Source organism: Cladophialophora psammophila, assembly GCF_000585535.1.
Source record: "Cladophialophora psammophila CBS 110553 chromosome Unknown aczJe-supercont1.7, whole genome shotgun sequence".
Taxonomy (NCBI): Eukaryota; Fungi; Ascomycota; class Eurotiomycetes; order Chaetothyriales; family Herpotrichiellaceae; genus Cladophialophora; species Cladophialophora psammophila.
The window spans coordinates 977,098-996,129 of NW_006912928.1; the positions used below are offsets into that span (position 1 = coordinate 977,098).

General features: G+C 53.2%; 6 protein-coding genes across 6 annotated transcripts; 2 read left to right on the forward strand and 4 right to left on the reverse strand.

The window, feature by feature from the left end:
- Positions 1–522: 522 nt before the first annotated feature.
- On the reverse strand, positions 523–1,409 carry A1O5_05374 (uncharacterized protein; the record flags this gene model as incomplete). Its single annotated transcript, XM_007745975.1, has 3 exons — positions 523–659; positions 769–1,165; positions 1,404–1,409. 3 exons carry the CDS (start codon positions 1,407–1,409, stop codon positions 523–525), a joined length of 540 nt encoding a protein of 179 aa, XP_007744165.1.
- Positions 1,410–2,017: 608 nt separating this feature from the next.
- A1O5_05375 (uncharacterized protein) lies at positions 2,018–4,379 on the forward strand (the record flags this gene model as incomplete). Its single annotated transcript, XM_007745976.1, has 5 exons — positions 2,018–2,146; positions 2,217–2,792; positions 2,902–3,047; positions 3,151–3,693; positions 3,851–4,379. The coding sequence occupies 5 exons, from the start codon at positions 2,018–2,020 to the stop codon at positions 4,377–4,379; spliced, it is 1,923 nt and encodes a 640-aa protein (XP_007744166.1).
- Positions 4,380–4,977: 598 nt separating this feature from the next.
- On the reverse strand, positions 4,978–5,476 carry A1O5_05376 (uncharacterized protein; the record flags this gene model as incomplete). Its single annotated transcript, XM_007745977.1, has 2 exons — positions 4,978–5,309; positions 5,359–5,476. 2 exons carry the CDS (start codon positions 5,474–5,476, stop codon positions 4,978–4,980), a joined length of 450 nt encoding a protein of 149 aa, XP_007744167.1.
- Positions 5,477–8,669: 3,193 nt separating this feature from the next.
- Positions 8,670–9,764, reverse strand: A1O5_05377 (uncharacterized protein; the record flags this gene model as incomplete). The annotated part of the gene is made up of 3 exons (XM_007745978.1): positions 8,670–9,490; positions 9,566–9,597; positions 9,661–9,764. 3 exons carry the CDS (start codon positions 9,762–9,764, stop codon positions 8,670–8,672), a joined length of 957 nt encoding a protein of 318 aa, XP_007744168.1.
- Positions 9,765–15,827: 6,063 nt separating this feature from the next.
- Positions 15,828–17,041, reverse strand: A1O5_05378 (uncharacterized protein; the record flags this gene model as incomplete). The annotated part of the gene is made up of 2 exons (XM_007745979.1): positions 15,828–16,199; positions 16,286–17,041. 2 exons carry the CDS (start codon positions 17,039–17,041, stop codon positions 15,828–15,830), a joined length of 1,128 nt encoding a protein of 375 aa, XP_007744169.1.
- A 1,091-nt stretch (positions 17,042–18,132) lies between these two features.
- On the forward strand, positions 18,133–18,572 carry A1O5_05379 (vacuolar transporter chaperone 1; the record flags this gene model as incomplete). The annotated part of the gene is made up of 2 exons (XM_007745980.1): positions 18,133–18,166; positions 18,235–18,572. 2 exons carry the CDS (start codon positions 18,133–18,135, stop codon positions 18,570–18,572), a joined length of 372 nt encoding a protein of 123 aa, XP_007744170.1.
- Between the last annotated feature and the right edge of the window lie 460 nt (positions 18,573–19,032).

Consider the following 19,032-nt stretch of genomic DNA (forward strand, 5'->3'; position numbering starts at 1 on the left):
AGTCCAATCGGAAATATTGCAATCGATCCAAGACACAACGAAAGATTCCAGGCTGCACGGACCACAGGTCCCGCCGATCCGGGTCTTTGATCCGGGTTCCATCGTCCCGTACTTGTCCGTAAAGTGTACTCGGTAGACGCAACTTTACCCCTTTTGTGTGCTTCTCATTCCCCATTTGAGCGCAAGGTGTTGATCCTGGAGCCGCTAGGAGCCTTTCCTGCAATGTACGAGGTAATGGAAACAAGAAAACCGGGCAGCTGTTGTGGTGTTCACTGTCACTCCATATGATGTCATATCCCACGGCCGATGCTTGACTTGTTTGAGGAATAATGAATCAATGAGGGTGTCGAAGGGGTGTCGAAGGGGTGTCGAAGGTGCTGCCATCCATCGAATAGATGGCTACAATACCCATGCCCCAGGTTCGCTGTCATTTGATGCTCTTCCCTGGGACTCTACTTCTTGGTTGTATACAAATAGAACACCAGAAATGTCCAGAAGAGCGACGCCCCGAAGACCCGAAGCCTAACCCTTTGATACCGCTTGTCTCGTGCCAAAATCTCCCGTCGAAGCTGGCTCGTCTCTCCCCCGTCGAGCTGCAATGGTGTAGAATATGCTGCCGTCGTATACCCTGCGGATGTCTTCTTTCATCATGCAGCCATCTTCAGGCCAGAGCATGATATAGGTAGCCAGCCATTTGATAACCGTCCATCAGTCAGTGATTCTGTCAAAGTCTTTCGAGCTGGAATTGGGCACAAGGGAGGAACTTACATTCAAAGAAAGCGCCAAACCAACCGATGGGGTCTGCTATCAATCGCTGGCCCTCGAGTAACTTCCAGACTTCCCAGATGCTGAGACTGTCCTTTCCATCCGCATATTTGGCGAACATGTCCTCAAACTTCTGTGGCACAAATCGGCCCTCGGTGTCATAGGTGCCAGTGTCACTGCCGTGCTTGTCCTTGTGGAGGTTAATGACGTAGATGCGGAACAGCGGGTCTGGAAGCCGGCCTGGCACGGTGGGATACGAGAAGTTGGTGTGGATGATAAAGACAGCGAGTGGAGAGAGGAGAATTCCAAACCCGAGCTTGTGGAATCCCACGAACGTATCGCTGGGCCATATAATGCCATCTCTGTCCGTGTCGAAGAAGTCACAGTGTTGCTGCAAGACCTGGAGAAGGTGGAATGGACGCCATCAGCCTCAAATCCAGATTCCACAGGAAAGAGCAGCGGCTGATTTTCTGTACCGTCTGATGTTGATGGCGAGCTGCCCACTCATCCTCTGTCGTCCCACGGGGCGCTGTTCAGACGCTGCAATGTTCGCACGGGCGGTGCCTGTGTCGTCAGGCAGTCAGTCAGCTCAGAACGGCTCCATAGGTATTTCCAAAGAGTAGCTCCATCAGACGAACCGGCATGCTCAAGCCTCAGATTGGGGCCCTGTTGGAAGAACGGCGTTCTTTCTACCGCAACGGGCACCGACGGGATCGAGCTCACCACCGGATGTTGCTCGCCGTCGGGGACTTTGGTTCCTATCTTCTTCTTCGCTTGAGGGTGATTTCCAAGTAAAGTCAGCCCGCATTCGGCCCAAGAGAGGCGCCAGCATGTAGACCGAGGAAAAGGATTCCAGAACCAAGAGATTGGAGAAGAGCACGATCCAAGGACCAACACGCGCCCCTCGTTACTTTATAGTAGCTTGCAGATCTCGTGCCGATATATTTCTGGGCGACGAATGATCGAATGGTAGAGACACGGAAACCTCATCCCCTTGATGCTTTGGGCCAATTGACGGATGTTTTCGTCATCTATCCGATCTCTGAACGAGCTTGAGGTCATTCCAAGCCATGCGGGCAATGTGGCGAGGGTGGCCACTCGACGAATGAATCCAGAACTCTCTTGGATACCCCTCCCCAAAGCAAAAGCAGGCTCCGTCACAGTTGAGAACTTCAACTTGGTCTGTTGTCCCGTCTTGCCAAAAAAAAGGTCCCCAATGAACTCAGTCGGTCTTTGACCAGTTTCAGTTCGAATGGCCGCCATCATGCCGCGTGAAGTTGCACGGCTCCCAGAAACCAATCATGAAGACACACTCCAACAGTCCTCGTCGCGGAAGAAAGTGAGTCTTGCGTGCCTGTCTTGCAGACGGCGGCGCACCAAGGTAGGCTTGAATATCAGCCCCTCCCATACTGGGTGTCTTCATGGTCAGGATCTGACTGTTTGTGTTCGAGTGTGACGGAGGTGTGCCTTGCGCTTCTTGCCTTTCGCGGAATACCGAATGTGTCAAGGACGAATTCGACGATGGCCGGCGCAAGCTCGCAGTCAAACGGCGGATGGAGGCGCTAGAGAAGGACCGCCATCTTCTGAACGCCCTGCTCAACGCAATCCGCACGGGAGAACCCAACCAGCTACACGCCCTGATCGGTCTAATACGAAACAACGCCGCCCGCCAGGACCTGACCGACTTTCTGGAAAACGGGTTCAGTGGCATCGGAGGAGTAGTAGTAGTAGTGGACGCACCGAACCGTCGGATCGATTCGTCCGCGGTACACAGACGGAGCCGCATTCGCCATGGCCGTATTCAGGACATTGTGAATCCTCCTATCTTAGTCCCCGCGAGGCCGTGGACGACAGTGACCAATGACGACGACTTCGTCTCGCATCTCATGTCTCTTTGGTTTACCTGGGCTCATCCTTGGTGGCACTGGGTGGACGAAACCCTCTTTCTCGAAGCAATGAGATCGCGAGACATCTCGAGCCTGATATGCACCCCCTACTTGGTCAATATGATCCTCGCAGACGCCTGTGTCAGTCCCTAAATGCATCTCCCTACCCTCTTCCCCCCCCAAGTAACCCCTAAAAGACCTGCGACGAGAAAGAACTGACTAGCTGACTTTCTACAAACCATGTTAATAGTTACTCGATACCCTAGCGGAGGATGGCTCAGATCCTAACCAGGAAATCCGGGAGCAGTTCTACAGCGAAGCCAGAAACGGCCTCGATACCCAGGAAGGCGAGGTCTCGCTGGCAATGGTGGCAACGTTGGGGGTGCAATGGACATAGTAAGTTTTCAGTCGGGGGGTGGTGGCATGGCGTGGCATGGTATCATTTCCACATCCTACAAATCAGTCAGTTCGCTCACGCAAGTTCCGTTTTCCTTTGCAGCCTCAACATAAACGGCCAGGACAAGCTGGGCAACGGCATCCTATACCAGCAAATCTTCCTCTCCAAGAGACTGGGCAAGTGGCGGCAACGGATCGGAAGAAGTCCCAGCATGACCCAGGAGTATCTCGCCAAAATCGACTTCTGCCTCAACCGGCTCGAGTGGACGCTGTACGCGCTCAACCCGCTCATCGGCCTCGCGCTGAAGCAGGTTCGCGTCTTTGACAGGCCGACCTCCCTGCCGAAGCCTGTGTCCGATTGCAGAAACTGCACGGAAGGACAGAAGACGATCGGGTACTGGACACCGTACCCCATCCCGTACGCGAGCATCGAATGGCATCCAACCTGCCACTACCTCGCATTCATCTCCCTTGCGGAGAAGGCGACCCTGGACGAGGACCTGTTTGAACAGAAGCGGAAAAACGACAGCGATGAGACCATGGACAAGTTTGTCAGTGTCTACCACGAGGTCGAGGACTGGCCGGAGCATCTCCCCGAGTGCATGAAATTGCACGACAAAGCCACGCCGCATGTTATTGTCTTGCAGTAAGTGGGAACATTTTCTCCTTCGCCCGCGTGATATTTTGACACCGCCCACTTTGTCAACCCGAGGATTGATTCTTTCCATCACATGTACAAAATACATCAAAGAGGAGGAAGTTGCTCTAGTGCTAATCATTTGTCTCCTTGTGCGCTTCCGCAGTGCGCTGCACAGCTGGGTCAATGTTACCATCTCCAAACAAACCGCCGCCCTCGACGCTGGAAAATCCAGCCGACCGTCCTTGGCGAAGACACCCCAGTCGTCTGAGCAGAGCCACTGGGTAGAAGTCTGCATATCGGCATCCAAACAGATCAGCAGCCTCCTCGAGCAGATTCGCCTGAACTGGGGCGCCGACCATTTCCCCGTTATCATCATGCAGCCCGCCACCATCGCGGCCTTCGCTTTGCTCGAGGAACTGACCGACCGATCCGAGTCTCAAGAGGCATTCTTCAAACTGTGCATCATCCTGCGCGCCGCGAGCCGGAGATTCCGCGTCAGCCGGGGAGTTTTGCGTCTTTTGCACCACACTGTCGAAGAAAACGGCATCGTGCTGTCCGATGAATGCCACCAGTTACTGGCCGATTTCAACACCCGGATGGACGTGGACCAGAACGTGGCTGTGAGTATCGATAACATCGGGCTGGATTATTTGCTCGAGAAGTGGGATGATCTGGATCTGGACGGGGTATGATTTTCGTGTCGGAATGTCGAGCTAGAATCACACTAGTGAGTAGTAAGTGCTTCGTCCATTGGGGACTCGTTGTAGATGTGTTGGCTAAATAGCGGACAGGGTGGTCTTGAACGGAATTGCGTCCAAGGTCCCAGTCAGATGCCGGTGTTTGTTGATGAGCTTCAGATATCTCGCAATGCCGATTAAAAAGAATAACCTATTTTCCCGAGAGTGAAAAGAAAAAACCCTTAGTGTTAAAGGCGTGGGATTTCCAGACTGCTGAAAACCGACCTCTTCACAATGTAGTAGTAATTCTCCCCATCAAGATCTTGACTTGTATAGTGTCCGTCGCGCAAAGGTACGATTCCAGGTATCTCGTCTAGCACGGCGACGTGAATTTGTCCAAGATATACTGGCAGGCAGCCGTGGAGTCCTTTCCGCCTCCCACATGAATCAGCACAACTCTTGGAACCGGTTCCTCTGGCACACAACCCAGGGAGGGATTCGGTCAATCGAGTCGAAGTAGCTGCCATCAGGGTGAGTAAAGTACTTGTAAAGCCACCTTGAAGGTGATCGGTGTCCGCCGACCCAGGAACAGGCAGCGTACTATTGTGCAGAATCACACACTTGGAACTCGCTGCACCGCGAAAAACACGTTTTCACACCCGCATCGACCCAAACAACCCTGATGGCGAGGTAGACTTCTGTAGAAAAGCTCTTGGGCGGTCATCTTTTGTCTCTGTGAGAATATAGCCCAAGCGTGGCGGTCTGCAGTGGAGTTTCCGAATGAGATGCCAGAGACGTCCATCGCCTCTAAGGTGCCTTGCGTCGACTGCACAATGTTTGTGAAGACGACGCCCTTGAAGTATAAGCCGTTGGCAACGCAATAATCTCCTCCGTTGTTAAGTTTCAGTTGCTTCAGCACGGTCGATTTTCCAGGGTCGCCAGTACCTATCTAAGTCAAGATCTAAGCGTTTTCAGAGCTCGATGATGCGCCAACCTAAGAGAAGGATCATGACCTCCTTCCTCCGCGATTCTTGGTTGGACTTGAGCCGCTTCTCGACCTGAATTTGACCTGTTCTCCTCTCAACCTCCTCCTTCCCGAGAAAACAGCTCATAATTTCAGCAATATATCACCTCGTGTGCAAGTGGTCTGCGAGAACCGCCGTCAAAGAAAGAGAAATTGAATGTAGGACGGAGGCAGTATGACCGTGGAGGAGCTTGGTGTTGAGTGGTCCTTGGACATTGCGAACTTTTTAACAGCACGTTGAGGCGGCCAAGAATCATCCCAACCCCCTGGCACCGCAGCAGGTTTTCCAAATAGATTTGATGGCAGTCGTCCTTGCAAGCGGAGATTTACAAGATGGGCTAAGTCCCTGCGGTCTGCCGCAAAACGGTGTCCAATGCAATCAGCGCATGCCCTCGGCGTCGGCCTCGAAGAAGAATCCAATAAATTGCTGTCGCTTACTCTTCGTTTTCAGATCTTTCGGCTCACAGTGGCCCAGTAATATCGATGTGGATTCTCCGCAGGAGCGCAAAGTACGAGGATCCGGGGTCAAAGTCATTGGCTGGTTGGCAGGGACCAATATACCTAAGAACGGGCCGGGCTGTGTTGAATCTTGCAGGAAAAGGGGCTCGAGGGGGCCTTCCACAAACCCCCTCCTCCGGCCCCCCGAGGCCGCCTCCGGATACGTCTTCCGCCGTCTGCTCAGGGCCGAGGAAGCTAGTCCACAAGAGGTGAGTGTTGGCGAGAGGCGGTTCGGCGGATTCCGGATCCATTACTGGGTACTTACGACGTGCTTTTCACCAGCGTTGCATCTTAGTCGAAGCGGGGAAAGCAGATAGACCCGGGGAATATATCCCAGATAGGGATTTCAGCAGGTGGCTGTCTGACTAACAAGTGGTGTTCCTGGCGTGCTCCGAGCGCCTAGAGCCCTCTGTTACAGGCATATATGTATAGCTAGCCCCGATTTGTCGGAAGACAGATCATAATACGAAATCAGACAGGCAACACGGTGCTGGACAGTGCTGCAAATCAAGAAGCCAAATTCCGGGCCACCCCCAGGTTCAAGACAGGGAGAGTCCATCATAGCTATGACAGAAGAAATATATATTCTGCAGATGCAAGAAAAGTGAGGCTCGAATCGTGGGCTGCTCTTGGTACCAGTGAGGTCAGATCTGTTCGTATGCGAGTTGTGTGGGGGGGGGGGGGGAAACCATCTTCGGCTAAATCTAGATGTAGTCGGGAGGCTCTCTCACAAACACACCTAGCAGGCAGCAATCTGTCAGGGTAATTTAGTCTGCCCCTGAGAACGGCTCGATTCCTTGGGATAGTCTCCTGCCTTAGCGACCATGACGACCCCTTCCTTTGAGAATCCGGGCATATTGCGGGATGAAGCCTCCTCTTGCAGCCAATACGGCCCCGACCCCAGTCCACAGGCTTCAGTCCCAGACCATCTGTTCGCTCCTTGGAGTCAAAGGGCAGTGCCAGATAGCAGAGGTCACAGCCGCAGTGTTCGCAAATAGCCAGTATGGCAAAGGGAGGCGCGTGTCTTAGGGCTGCAACAAGGTCCCTCGTGATCGGAACAGTTTGCAGACTAGAGTCCGGCGAAGTGGCTGTCCATAGCTGAAGGTCATGTCCGCGGTAGCATGTGGTGTGCAGCAGAAGTGCCGTAGAAGTGGATCGAGGACAAAGGCCAAGCACTCGGGACACTCCGACAGAATTGGAAACGAAAAGGCCAGCCGAAGGATTAGCCGAGAGAGAAACATCAAGCGACAGGCCTAAAGCGGCGGTTTGAGAGAAATGGCTCTGATTGGACCAGCTTGTCCTGCTCTATGCTCAGTAGTCTGTATGCAATTGATCAAATCAACTACACATGACTGTGTCTGTCCGCATTCTGATATTTGACTGGGCGTTCATCCGAGCCCATCACTCTCATCCGTGAGTAGTTGACGTTATCTTCCAACAGAGCGTTTGACTCATGCCTCTCCTGGAGGTTTGATGAATGCTAGCTGATAGGGAGCCTGTTTGCAAACCAAACCGCTGTTGTCCTTAGCGCTCTTCACCAGGCACGGTTCCTTTGCGTGGGAAAAAGTTGTTATTGGTTCGTCGATGGAGCGATCAAGCCTTAGGTCTGTTCTAGCAGCCGACCCTGTGCCCGGTCGAAGGTCTTGTTCGCTCAAAGGCAGGCAGTCAATGTTCGGCCAGGTAAGCATACGCAGGACTGATTTGATGGATGGATCTTCGGACTTCATGCTTTTGGCGCCATCAGCGACAGAGAGATTCACCATCTGCTTCGCAATTATTTGAGCCGGCTCTTTTCCTGCTGGCAGCCGCGCTTTCCCTCATGGGATCCCGTCATCGCTGAGACTGTCCCCGACCCCGTGAAAAATAGAGAGGACATTTCATTGATTCCGCCATGGGCCCTTTGACATGGCCGAAAGGGCAGCCTCGTCACGGTAGATGTTGCGCAAATTTCAGCCTGGTGAGCGTTCTCCGTACCCGATTTGTAATGCCGAAGGTCGCACCTGGTTCTGTACGTAAAACCCGTCAGACCAAGATAACCCAAACGAATTTGTCTCAAAACGCGTGCAACTGCGCCTTTCGACAGCGTTTGGTCTCCAACAAGGCCCTCCAAATCAGTCAGAGTGGGTTGAGAAAGATTTCTCTCGAGGGCAGCGAACTTACCTCGAAATAGCCGTCTCCTCCCTTATTCTCGTCGAGTATCACTGACCGCCCGACTCTGCAGGTACATGCCGCCGCCGTCCAGAACTGCGCGACTGGATTTTAAACATTTCCACAAGCCTACAGGCGATGTCTCAAAGACTCCCTTCGATCCTCCTCGCAGGGAATGCGACGCGATTGCGACCCGCAACACGAAGCCTTCGTGATGTGTTCCACCAACCGAGAGCCAGATCCGATGTTGCGCCATTGCGATCACGAAGGTCATCCTTTTCTTTCCGATTGTTATACATAATGGGTAGACAAGAGTTGTACAATATGGACTTGGACAAGTTCAAGGGAATTGAAATGGCGGCCTGCGCCAGTTTTCAACACGGAAATGGAGGGCGGGCTGGTCCTGGCAAAGTATTGCGCAGTGAACTTGCACCTCGGAAAGAACTCGCTTCTGCCCGTCAAGACATCGAACTAACTTGTAGGCGATGGTGTCCCATTAATATATCCCAACTCTGAATGTACCGTGTCCCAATCTGCCGTTGACCTGAATTGCTGCCGCGAGGCAAAAGCGACTTTTCAGGCCTGGTGCCTGTCGAGAAACAAGCGACAAAGTTCAAACCGCTCGTCTCAACTCATCAGTCGTAGCCCGGAAGAATCGGGACTCCTCTTTGGCGCCGCCAAAAGTTGGCCCTCTGACCCCATTCCGAGGTGAGAAGCCAACCACCCCAGCGTTCTAGAACGCTCGCAGAAAACTCCCACGAGAATTCATTGAGCCAATCTTCTCCCCATACAATCATCTGCCCTGTATCTTCAATGTCGCATGCTATGGTGCATGCCTCTGTTAAAAAGGTATTGGCATTCGCCGGACCGATTGCGATCAGGCGGTCTCGGAGACTGGGAGAAGGGATCATGTCTATATAAGCATGATGTGGCGTGGAAAGTTGAAGCTGGGAAGGTTTCAGAGAACTTGGCAGGGACGGTTCCAGCGCTGCTAGGGTGGCCAAATGCGTCTGCGGGTTAGAGATGACGGGAATTTCGAGAAGTGGCGAGAACATTTGATGAAGTGATCGACGGATTTCGCGGATGTTGTTGGGTACGACGACGACGAGGGTGCTGGGGTCGCTGCTGGCGCTCGATAAAGGAGTCGTGGCTGGTTGAGGCACGGAGACTGGCACAGCGCTCGACACGTAGGAAGGAGCCCCTGAAACTGCACCCAGGTAGCCACCAGGCGCAGCTCCATACGCCATATACCCCGAAGGAGATCCTCTGACTTCACCAGGGCTCATTGTCGGACCTGGTGAACTGGCTTGCGACCCGTAAGCGGCCTTCAAGGATTCATTCTCTTGAACGAGTGCCTGGTTCTCGCGGCGAAGTCGTTCAACTTCTTCCCCCTGAATACTGTTCAGTTCGCGCTGGGCAGCTTCGAGTTTGCTCAAGTGTTCCTTGCGTCTTTGGCCTGGTGGGAAAGTTAGTGCCTGGTTCGGAGGCCAATTTGGGAGGGCCGTTCCGCGGGAGGCGCAGAGCTACTTACGGAAAACTCGCTGGGCGTTGCGATTGTATTCTCTGATGTGGAATCAGTGGAAACCCACGAGAGGAAGGAATAAGATTCAATGCGCTTCGACGCACCTCTTCTTTGCCGCCTTGCTTGCTTCACTGCCCGACTCCGACATGGCGACAATTTGGATAATTTCACTGTTGGTCTGATGGATGATCTCTGTGGCGACCGACATCATTCAAGTACCTTTGGACGGCTCTCGCACTGACGTGGATTTATGCCAGCCCGACCAGTACGTAAGGCCAGGCGCAAAGGGGAGGATCCGCAGAAGCAAAGCGTGGCCGCCTGGAAGATGTCCCTCCAGTCAGAAGTTGAGGACAAAAAGCTGAGACGCGCAGAGCCCTTGGAGATTGTAACGCCAGGTATGGAGGAAGCGATATGTCCAGAATTAAAAGGAGATGAAATGGTTCGAATCAGACGAGTGTTGCCAGTCTGATTGGGCAGCCGCAAGGATCGGGAGCAGAATAGCGCAACGGCCAACCTGCGAATAGTCAAGTTGATTTGAATATTGCCAAACGGTCATAGACGAGTCGGGATCTGAGGATCTTGTTCGAATCATGAGTCTGGCGGACACTTCCCTATATCTGTGGAGATACACTGCCCTGAAGGCCTAGTAGATTGACACAAATAGTCTACCAAACCTTGGGTATGGAGAGTGTTCACAATGGGGACCCGCCTTGCCCGTTCTAGGAGACCAGTGAGGACTATGTCCCGCGAGCCAAATGGAAACTGTAGTCAGCCACAGCCTTTTTGGTAGGGTTTGGCTCGCCTGCCGTTGGCCGAAGTGTGACGGGACCCAACTCAGTCGGCATTCGCACAAAGGGACAACAAACAGCGACCAGGGATCCCAGGATGGCAGTCGAATGCTCATTCGAGTCTCGGCAAGACGTACCTGGGTCCAGCTTGGGAATGAGGCACGCAGGGGGATGTGGTGAAGCCATTGGAACGGGAGGGCACAATGACCGAAGCCTGTGGACCAGGTGTGCAAGGGTTTCTCGCCTAGGAACGCATCCTTGGTCCGAAGCCTGTGCAGGCTTCCCATAGGGGGACGTCAGACGCGAGATCGCCGCAGTCCGCAGGCCGGGGCCGCCGTTCGGCAGAGTGCGGGCTGCTACAAGAGGTAAGACTAGAAGATGGTGGATTCGGTATCCAGTCACACCTCAGTTGGCTGTCGAGAAGGGTCAGCGCAGGCGCCACGCAAATGGCAACCCCGGGAAAGAAGGGATCTCAGATTTGACAGGCAGGGAGGCTGAGACGGGCATAGTCGCAGAGGCTGTTGCAAGGCCATGCTCCCATATTGAAGGATTTTTTTTTTAAGTGCGAGGATAGTTACCTCACCCACTAGTCGCCAGTTTAGTCCTGAGATTGGCTCCCAACCAAGCCAATCAAGCCATAGACCCCATGACGAGTTGTAGGTGGGCCTTTTGTTGTTTTTCAGCCGCGGGAGGCTCCCAGAACTTCCACCGCAGACACGAGCAGCCAGACAGAAGCCATGCCAGGAGAAGCATATCCGACGAGAGTTTGGGGGGAAATTGCCACGCGGTCCAGCTTGCATTGCAGCTCTGGGCACCGTTAGCTAGCTGTACGGAGTATGGGCTGACCTATTCAGCTGCGATGGTATGGTATCCCACCATCAATGTACCCCAAAGCCCCAAGCACCCACAAGGATCAATGGTATGACGACAGCAAGGGAGCAGCAACAGGGCACCATTTTTTTTTGTGATGGCCCCCTGCTGGCTATCGTAGCGCACGCCGCACAGTCGTCTGAGCATCAAAACTCGGTTTGACACAACATCCCGTGCCCCACCGAGGCCTTTGGGGGACGTGTTCTCCGCATAGTTAAAGCCGTAAGCGAAAATCATTCTCGGCTCGTCAGGTTGCTGGGGCTGCCCACTGTGCCCAAACCCCTGGAGGAAGGAGGACGACGACGACGACGACGACGAAGAGAAGGAGGATGACTGGGTGAATCCCCTTGCAAAGGACTGTATTTGGAGATGTTGCCGACCAAGACTAGACTCGCTGGGAACGGCAGGATTTCGCTTACATCAATCGATTGATATCGACTTCGGTGGAGTAGGGCGATCGGAATCAATTGCCTCTGGCAGAGATTTAGAGCCGAAGTTGATGTTTCCATTGTCCTTGACAGCGGGGGAGGAGGATCTATCCAACAAAGAACCTGTAGGTACGTCGCACTTTAGCTACTCCGTCCTAACCGTACGATCGAAGTTGAATACAGCAGGCAGTTGAGTACCCAGTAGGTGCCTCACCAGCCTGAGATAGGATGGGGGTTGCCTGGGTTGCCTGTGCAGGCCTGCTCTGCCATTCTCTATTGCTCTTTCAACTGGGCATGCTTCTATTTGAGGCACTGGCAGCATGATGCAAAGCTGTTGCGCAGTAGACAGGGGCTGCAAAGAGGTGCGAGGGGACCACTAAGGGACTAGGGATTGCAGGAGAGGCATCCAAATGGTCGGTTGCAACATGCATTCCATCATGGCTGGTGGTTTCTGGTGGCACAAAACCGAAAATGCAGGAAAGGAAGAGGCGTGGGCTTGGTGAGCCCCATACTAGCAGAAAAGACCGGCTGCCTGTCGTGCCACGACGGGATGCAGCCCCAAGTAGGCTGTGGCAGCCGAACATCAAAAAAATTTCTCGACTTGGGTGTTCCTGATGACCCAACTGTCCTTACGAGGTACTCAGAAGCACTCTTAGGTGCTAATGCTAACCTCCACCCGCTGACTTTGGGCATCTGCTGTAATGCCTAGAGGTGACAATAGGCGGATTCGGGGTGGCAGGTGCTACCTGGCTACGATGCACGCTCACCAGCCCAATGTGAGGAGCCTGAGGCCCAAAAAAGCACAGAAAGACAAGTGAAGTGAATCACAACAAAAAAGCCCTGGCATCATGCAGCATGCAACAGCACCAAAAGAGGTCTCGACCGGGCGAGAAACTCCTTGAACCCCCGGGCAGCCCCAGTAAAACCGTGTCATAGAGTTCGTCTTCCTGCAAGCCACCTGCATGCCCCAAATGCACGCCGACGAAGTTGGCGCAGTGTATGTCGAGCTACTGTACAATTTTTTTTTTTTTCACCTCCCAAACGATTAAAAAAAAAAAAAAATTCCAACGGACACATGAGCACATGGAAACACATGAGATAACAGGTCGGATCAACTATGAGGCCTTTGAATTCCAAGCGATTCCTGGAGCATCCTCAGCCGCACCCGGTCGCTTTGCTCTAGTACAAACCGACTATGCACACAAGGAGGCACCAAGATGCACACTGTCCACCCGCAGCGAAGTCAGAAGGAGGGTGCACCAGGTATGAATCATCAACAACGCTTCATTTACGAGGTACAGTGGGTAGCTAGGTACCTACGAGGTACCGAGTACTCCATCCTCACGCCTTGTGAGCCATTCCTTCCAACCCATCTCGAGTCACTGACAAGGTGCCTCCCCGGGCCTTTTCCGCCTACCAAAAAGACCAGCACAGAACCCCATCAAAAGCTCAATACAACCAACCAGGTTGTTGTCGGGCAGTGCAACTGGGCTTTGCAGATAACATACCACGCCAGCAGCTTTGGCGTTTCTGAAGTACAGTCTGTTGCCAGGGGTTTTTTTTTTTTTTTTTTTTGTCCTTTTCACCCCCGCTTCTTACTCCTAACTAGATATTGTCCAAGCTACAGCGACCTTGCCTACCATGCCGCTTGTGCTGTGAAGAGCTGTGTACTACGGAACATGCCGAAAGCCTGTACATCGGAGATCGGGATGCAGAATTGGAACAGCCTATGTATCCTAAGTGGTGATGAGTTGGAAGAGGCAGACTGATTAGCGGCTCTGACCATACCTCTTTGGACCCATGGTATCCTCATACCGCCTCGCCTACGCCTCCATTTCCCATCGTTCAAGCGAGCTGGCCCGGCTGTCCGTCGCTCAGCTCTAATGTCTTTCCTGGCATACCCGGCTGCTGCCCCTCTGTTGGGTTATTGGGTCGAGCCTTCAGCCTTTTCGGCCTGTAAAAGGTCCCAGAGGTGGTCTGCAGAAACTGCACAGCAAGCCTGATTGTTATAACAAGTATATCGAGTATGCATGGGGCCAGGGACTTCTGCTGGGTCCTAGTCGGTACAGGGCCTGGGGCTCAAGTTTGCCACCTCATTTCCTGGTGGTGCGCTCTGCCTGGAGACCAAAAGGCTCCCACCTCATGAGCAGGAAAGAGCTTCAAGCTCCTGCGTTTCCAAGCCACATCTTGTACCCGGCGAGATTGCTAGATGTCGGACTCCGTTGGGTGGCTCTTCAATCTCTACAGGTGTCATCAATATTGCTGATCTGAATTAGCCAGTCATGCCAGCATGTCGGTCGCGTCGAACACAACAAGGCCAATCTTCCTTCCACAATGATGAGGGCAGCTCCCAGTTGCTCCCAGCAACAGCACCAAGGGGTTTCTCCTCGATATCATGCCTGCTGCAGTCAATTTTTGGGGCTAATTCAGATCGAGCGCATCACTGTCGATCCTTTCCTAGAAGTTCCTGGAGCTGAACTTCGCTTAAGTGATCGTCTTCCCTAATTCTGCCATTCCCGCAGGTCAAGACGCCCAGCAGTGGCTGCAGCAGCGACCTATCTCCCTTTACCGGATCTGGGGACAGTAAAGAGAGCAAATGTCCCTTTGGAAAGACCACGGTGTATCCTTCTTCACCAGACATAATTTTAGACTAAGTACGTGAGATGTCAGATTCAGGTTAGTGCCAGTGGAAAGCATCATGGTCTCGTCTGCACTGGACAGATCGACACCAACCATCAGTTAAGCGATGCATCACTGACTCCAAGACTCCTGAACATTCCCCTTTCGAGTCATTTGACCCAGGATTGGAGAAAATTCTCCGGTTGTCCCCGCCATCTGCGTTCTCCTTGTCACCTGAGTTGCGAATTGCGTGCTGTCTCGGCTGATGACCGACATGTTCAAGCCATCAAAGCCACACTAAGCCTCAATTTTCAGAACCAATCAAAGACTCCAGCCAAAGCGCTTTCTATCAGCCCTGTTCGGACTCCCCGTCGTGACTCCTAAAACACTCCGCGGATTCGATATGCGATCTTTGGATTGTTGTATGTAAACCACAGCCTCCCCCAGTTTTCGACAATCTGAGCTGACCATATCTGGTCGACAGCATGTATTGTGACGCAACCGGTGAGACCGAAATCCAATACCTGTCCGGTGTGACTGGAAATATCCATCACTGGACCCGGCGAGCTGGACACGGTTGGGTACCCAACTCACTTCAGTGCCTTATTGCAAGAGGAACCCCTCTCGCAAACTCTAATGGCGCTTGCAAGCCCTCCAGGCGGAGCAGCAAAAGAAACGGCTTCGCACAAGATCCGAAGGACCATTGTACGTAAGGCAAGGTAAGGCAAGGCAAACCGAAGCCGCACCGGAGACGGATCGATCATCATGTGGGATGGGCTCTGAAGGAGTCTTTGACTCTCGTCCAGCTGATGTCATGCCACGCATCAGGACTCGAGTCGACCGAATTCCTCGACGCCGGTCGCCCGGCTGTGACGCGGCGGAGTCTGGCTCTTGGGTCCGAGTCTACTCTAAGCGACTTCAACAACCATTCCCTTGCAAAGTTTATCCCCAAAGCCTGGCGAGAAGATTGGGAGAATCCGGATCAGTTGCGACAGAGACAACGTGTTAGACTACTGGGTACGTACCCAGTAACCTGCAGGATGACCCGAGCCGGGGCTTAACATGCATTGAGCGAAATTTCTCCATCAGCCATTCAATTTTGAGTAGACAGAAAACCAATGGCACAGAGATCGTTCATTTCAACAGGCCATCCAAGCACATGTTGATCCGTCCATCATTCAGGGCCCGGATCGACTTTTCATTGGACTTGAGAGCATGGCGAGCATGTTTTTCTCGATGCTGAAGGGGGGGGGGAATGCCCGTACCGCTCTCCCATGTCAACGCCCGATCCCACAGAACAGCCACCGAAAACCAACAGCTCGTGAAGTGACCGCGTGGGGAGCAACACACTGTTTTCTTGACATAAAAAGACCCTGCACGCCTAACCCATCCCCAATTCTTGATCTCAGTTCACTTGGTAATTTCCAGAGACCATGGGCTTTGCTGTTCATTACCTCCGCCAATGAAAACCCCTATCAACAGTCCGAGGGTATTCCGGATCAAGGTGTTCTGGATGGCGCCGTCACCCGCTTTGCTGTCCATCAGGCAAAACCGGTGAGAGGACCTCTACCCGACCCAGACCCAGATGACACCAACGACAACATCCAACCCCTTGCTATCAGCGCCAGCGTACTTGAAGCTCCACATGCCATCCTTTTCGTTGTTCCAGTAAGCTCCACTTGCCGCGTGCATGCCTCGACGACCACTCGTTTTCTTGGTGTCGTCGCCTGCCGAGGCCGGGGATGAAGCCGCGTGCTGGATGATGGTGCTGTTGACCACGTATTTGAACTGTGGTTGGTTCGGCATGGAACCAGAAGCGGATGTTACCGTGGTCTCTTCCACGAGGGCCCCTAGGATGCTGTTGATTATCGTCGTATTCCAGCGTTCAGTGTCCGGGTGGGAGTAAGACGTTACCCCTGAAAGGGCAGCTTCGCATGCCTATCCGGCCGAAGGTTGGGAAGTTAGCGCCCTGCACTCTGCAGCTTTTGGACACCCTCTTGGTGCATGGCCAACGTGGTACTCACCTTCTCTGTGATCTCCTTCAGCCGGCTGTAGGCCACGGGAGGGGGGGCTTGTTGCGACGCCATTTGCTTGCCTGAGATCTTTCCTCCTGCCACGTATTTGGTGATGTAGGTTTCTTGGGTCTTGCGAATGAGATCCTGCAACCCAGGGGAGGCCTCAGGCGGATTGTCCGCTATGGGGAGGGACGGATGTTCCTTGAACAAGAGGGATGTAAGGGGGTCGCAAGGGACGACTGTGGTCGCCGCGGACTCTCTTGTGTATGGCTGCTCGCCTGGCCGGCTCCCTGCAGGTCTTGACGCTTGCTCTTCGCCTTCGAATCTGGTCTCTTGGGGTGCCCTGTCTCGGTGTTCCTGCGACTTGGTGCTCCCCTTTTCGCTTCCCACCAAGGCCAATTCTCTAATCTGCACTTCTTCCTTGATCACTTCGGCCTGATCGCGCTCGCCCTGCCGACGTCTGCCTCTCAAACTAAACGTCGAGGCTTTTCTCGCAAGCCGGCGTCGAAACTCGGTGAGAGGGCCGTGCTCAGGATTTTGCTGGGTCTGGCGTAAAGTAAGGGTGCTCTTATTCAGGCCCACGTCAAGCAGGTCTGGATTGGAGCGGTGGTGCTGAGAAGCTTTGCGCAGTCGCAGTCGCTTTGCTGGATTGCTTGGACGATCGGCCGGATCCAATGCACACTGATGTTGATGATTATTTTGATGCGGGCTCGGCGGGTCGAAGACGGCCACAGTTGACCTAACCCTCCGCAGTAGAGTTGACATTTTCCCCACGGCGAAGCAGATATCCCGCTGCCGCCGCCGCCGATAAGAACAAGAAAGCCCAAGAAAGCCTAGGAAAGCCCCAAGTACCCAGTACCCCCCAAAGCTTTAGGAGGGGCTGCGCGAATGGGAAGCTTCAACGCAGGCAGGTGCGTTCCCCGCAGCGCTGGTTTACCTGGCGAGCTGGATCGAGAAAGAGCTTGACTTGCAGCAACACCTTCCGTCAATTGCTCTTTTGGTTGCTCTTCGGTAACCGATTCACTCTTCCTTGCACATTCTATCTTGGTTGCGGCGCGGTGTATATCTTTCGAGTCAGAGAATAAGCAGCTCTATCTTCCTCTACCTCTTACTTGGACATACTTTTACTGCTGCTGTGACTGGGTTTTTATTGTGATGTGGTAGTTGGAAAGTTGGAAGAAGAAAAAGCACCCGCTGCCACACCTCACCCAGTTGCTGAACTGCGCCTATCCGCATCGCACACTGTTTCACTCGCTTCAACTCCTCGTGGTATCACAGAGCCGACGCCTCTTCCCGAGCTCCCCACAAGCCCGTCTTTTAAGCTTCTCAAGAGCTGGATTTGACCCTCTGGATTGGAGTTCCGAGGAAGAGTCGCTGCGCATCTTTCACGAGGTGGCCAAGAACGAGGAGAACCGTCGCAGCAGCAATCAAGACCTCTGTTACCTTTCTACCAGTCAAGAAGTCGAAGCCAAAGGTTTGCTTCGGCAGGGAACCCAACACAACCGACGCCGAAAGAGGCCAGGCAAAAACCTGAGCGTGGCCAGCAACCAAGTAAGCGTCGTTGCTTAGAGTCGGTCCCCAACAAAGAAAATCGATTTCACACCCAGAAATCAGTCCACACCCTCAATACCCTCAGGTCCAACCGAGTTACTTCACCTCATCAAAGCAACCTCCCCAACGGAAAGTTTGTCATCCACATACCCGAGACAGCACCTTGGCTTTCCGCCGAGCCCAATTCTGCAGGGAACAACGGGGATACAACATCTGCTAGTGCTTTCATAGTTTCGCCATTTTCAAGCCAGTCTCGCATTACCAGTCCCATTACGAGATATAGCTCGCCGCCTTCTGTCGACAACATGTCTGAACAACCACTTCTTCAAAGCGCCCCGGGTAAGATCTCCCACTCTTGTATCCGCCTTGTTTGATTCCGCCTCCTACTAACTGTTTCATCTGTCCAGGCAAACGTATTGCCCTCCCCACTCGCGTTGAGCCCAAGGTTTTCTTCGCTAATGAACGTACCTTCCTCTCCTGGCTCAATTTCACTGTCATTCTTGGTGGACTTGCCGTCGGCCTTCTAAATTTCGGTGACTCGGTCGGCCGCATATCCGCTGGACTCTTTACCTTGGTGGCTATGGCAGCCATGATATATGCACTCATCACGTTCCACTGGCGAGCGAAAGCTATCCGAATCAGGGGCCAGGGCGGGTTCGATGACCGGATTGGACCTACAGTGTTGGCTCTCGCCCTTCTCGCAGTGGTGATTGTCAACTTTGTGCTTAGGGTGGTCAAGTCGTAGGCAGAGCGGCTCGGATGTTGAAAACGGAACGGAGATCAACGGAAAGGGTAAATAGACGGAGCGGATGATGGAATTGAAGAAGATGGAAACTAATGCCTCGAGACAACCAGGCAGGAAAGAGAAGGAAGGAAGAGCAAACACTGCAGACAAGTCCACCTCAGATTCGCCAGTGTCTGGGTTGAGCTTTGGCATGAAGCTCTGGCCGTTATAGCGTCCTGTACTTTTGCGCTATCCAAGGATCCCTCTTTTGTAGCCACACACTTCGAGGGCACTATTCGCAGAAAATACATTATAATGCACAATGAGAGCACTCTGGATTCAAGAGCGACGCAGGAATGGGCGACATTCTGCTCACATCCCTCGGACACATTTGCTATTGTATGTTTGGTTGTACTGGAGACAACCAGCCAACCTCAACGGGTAGGCCCTGCCAGGGTTCTTGATGCTATACTCCGACAAG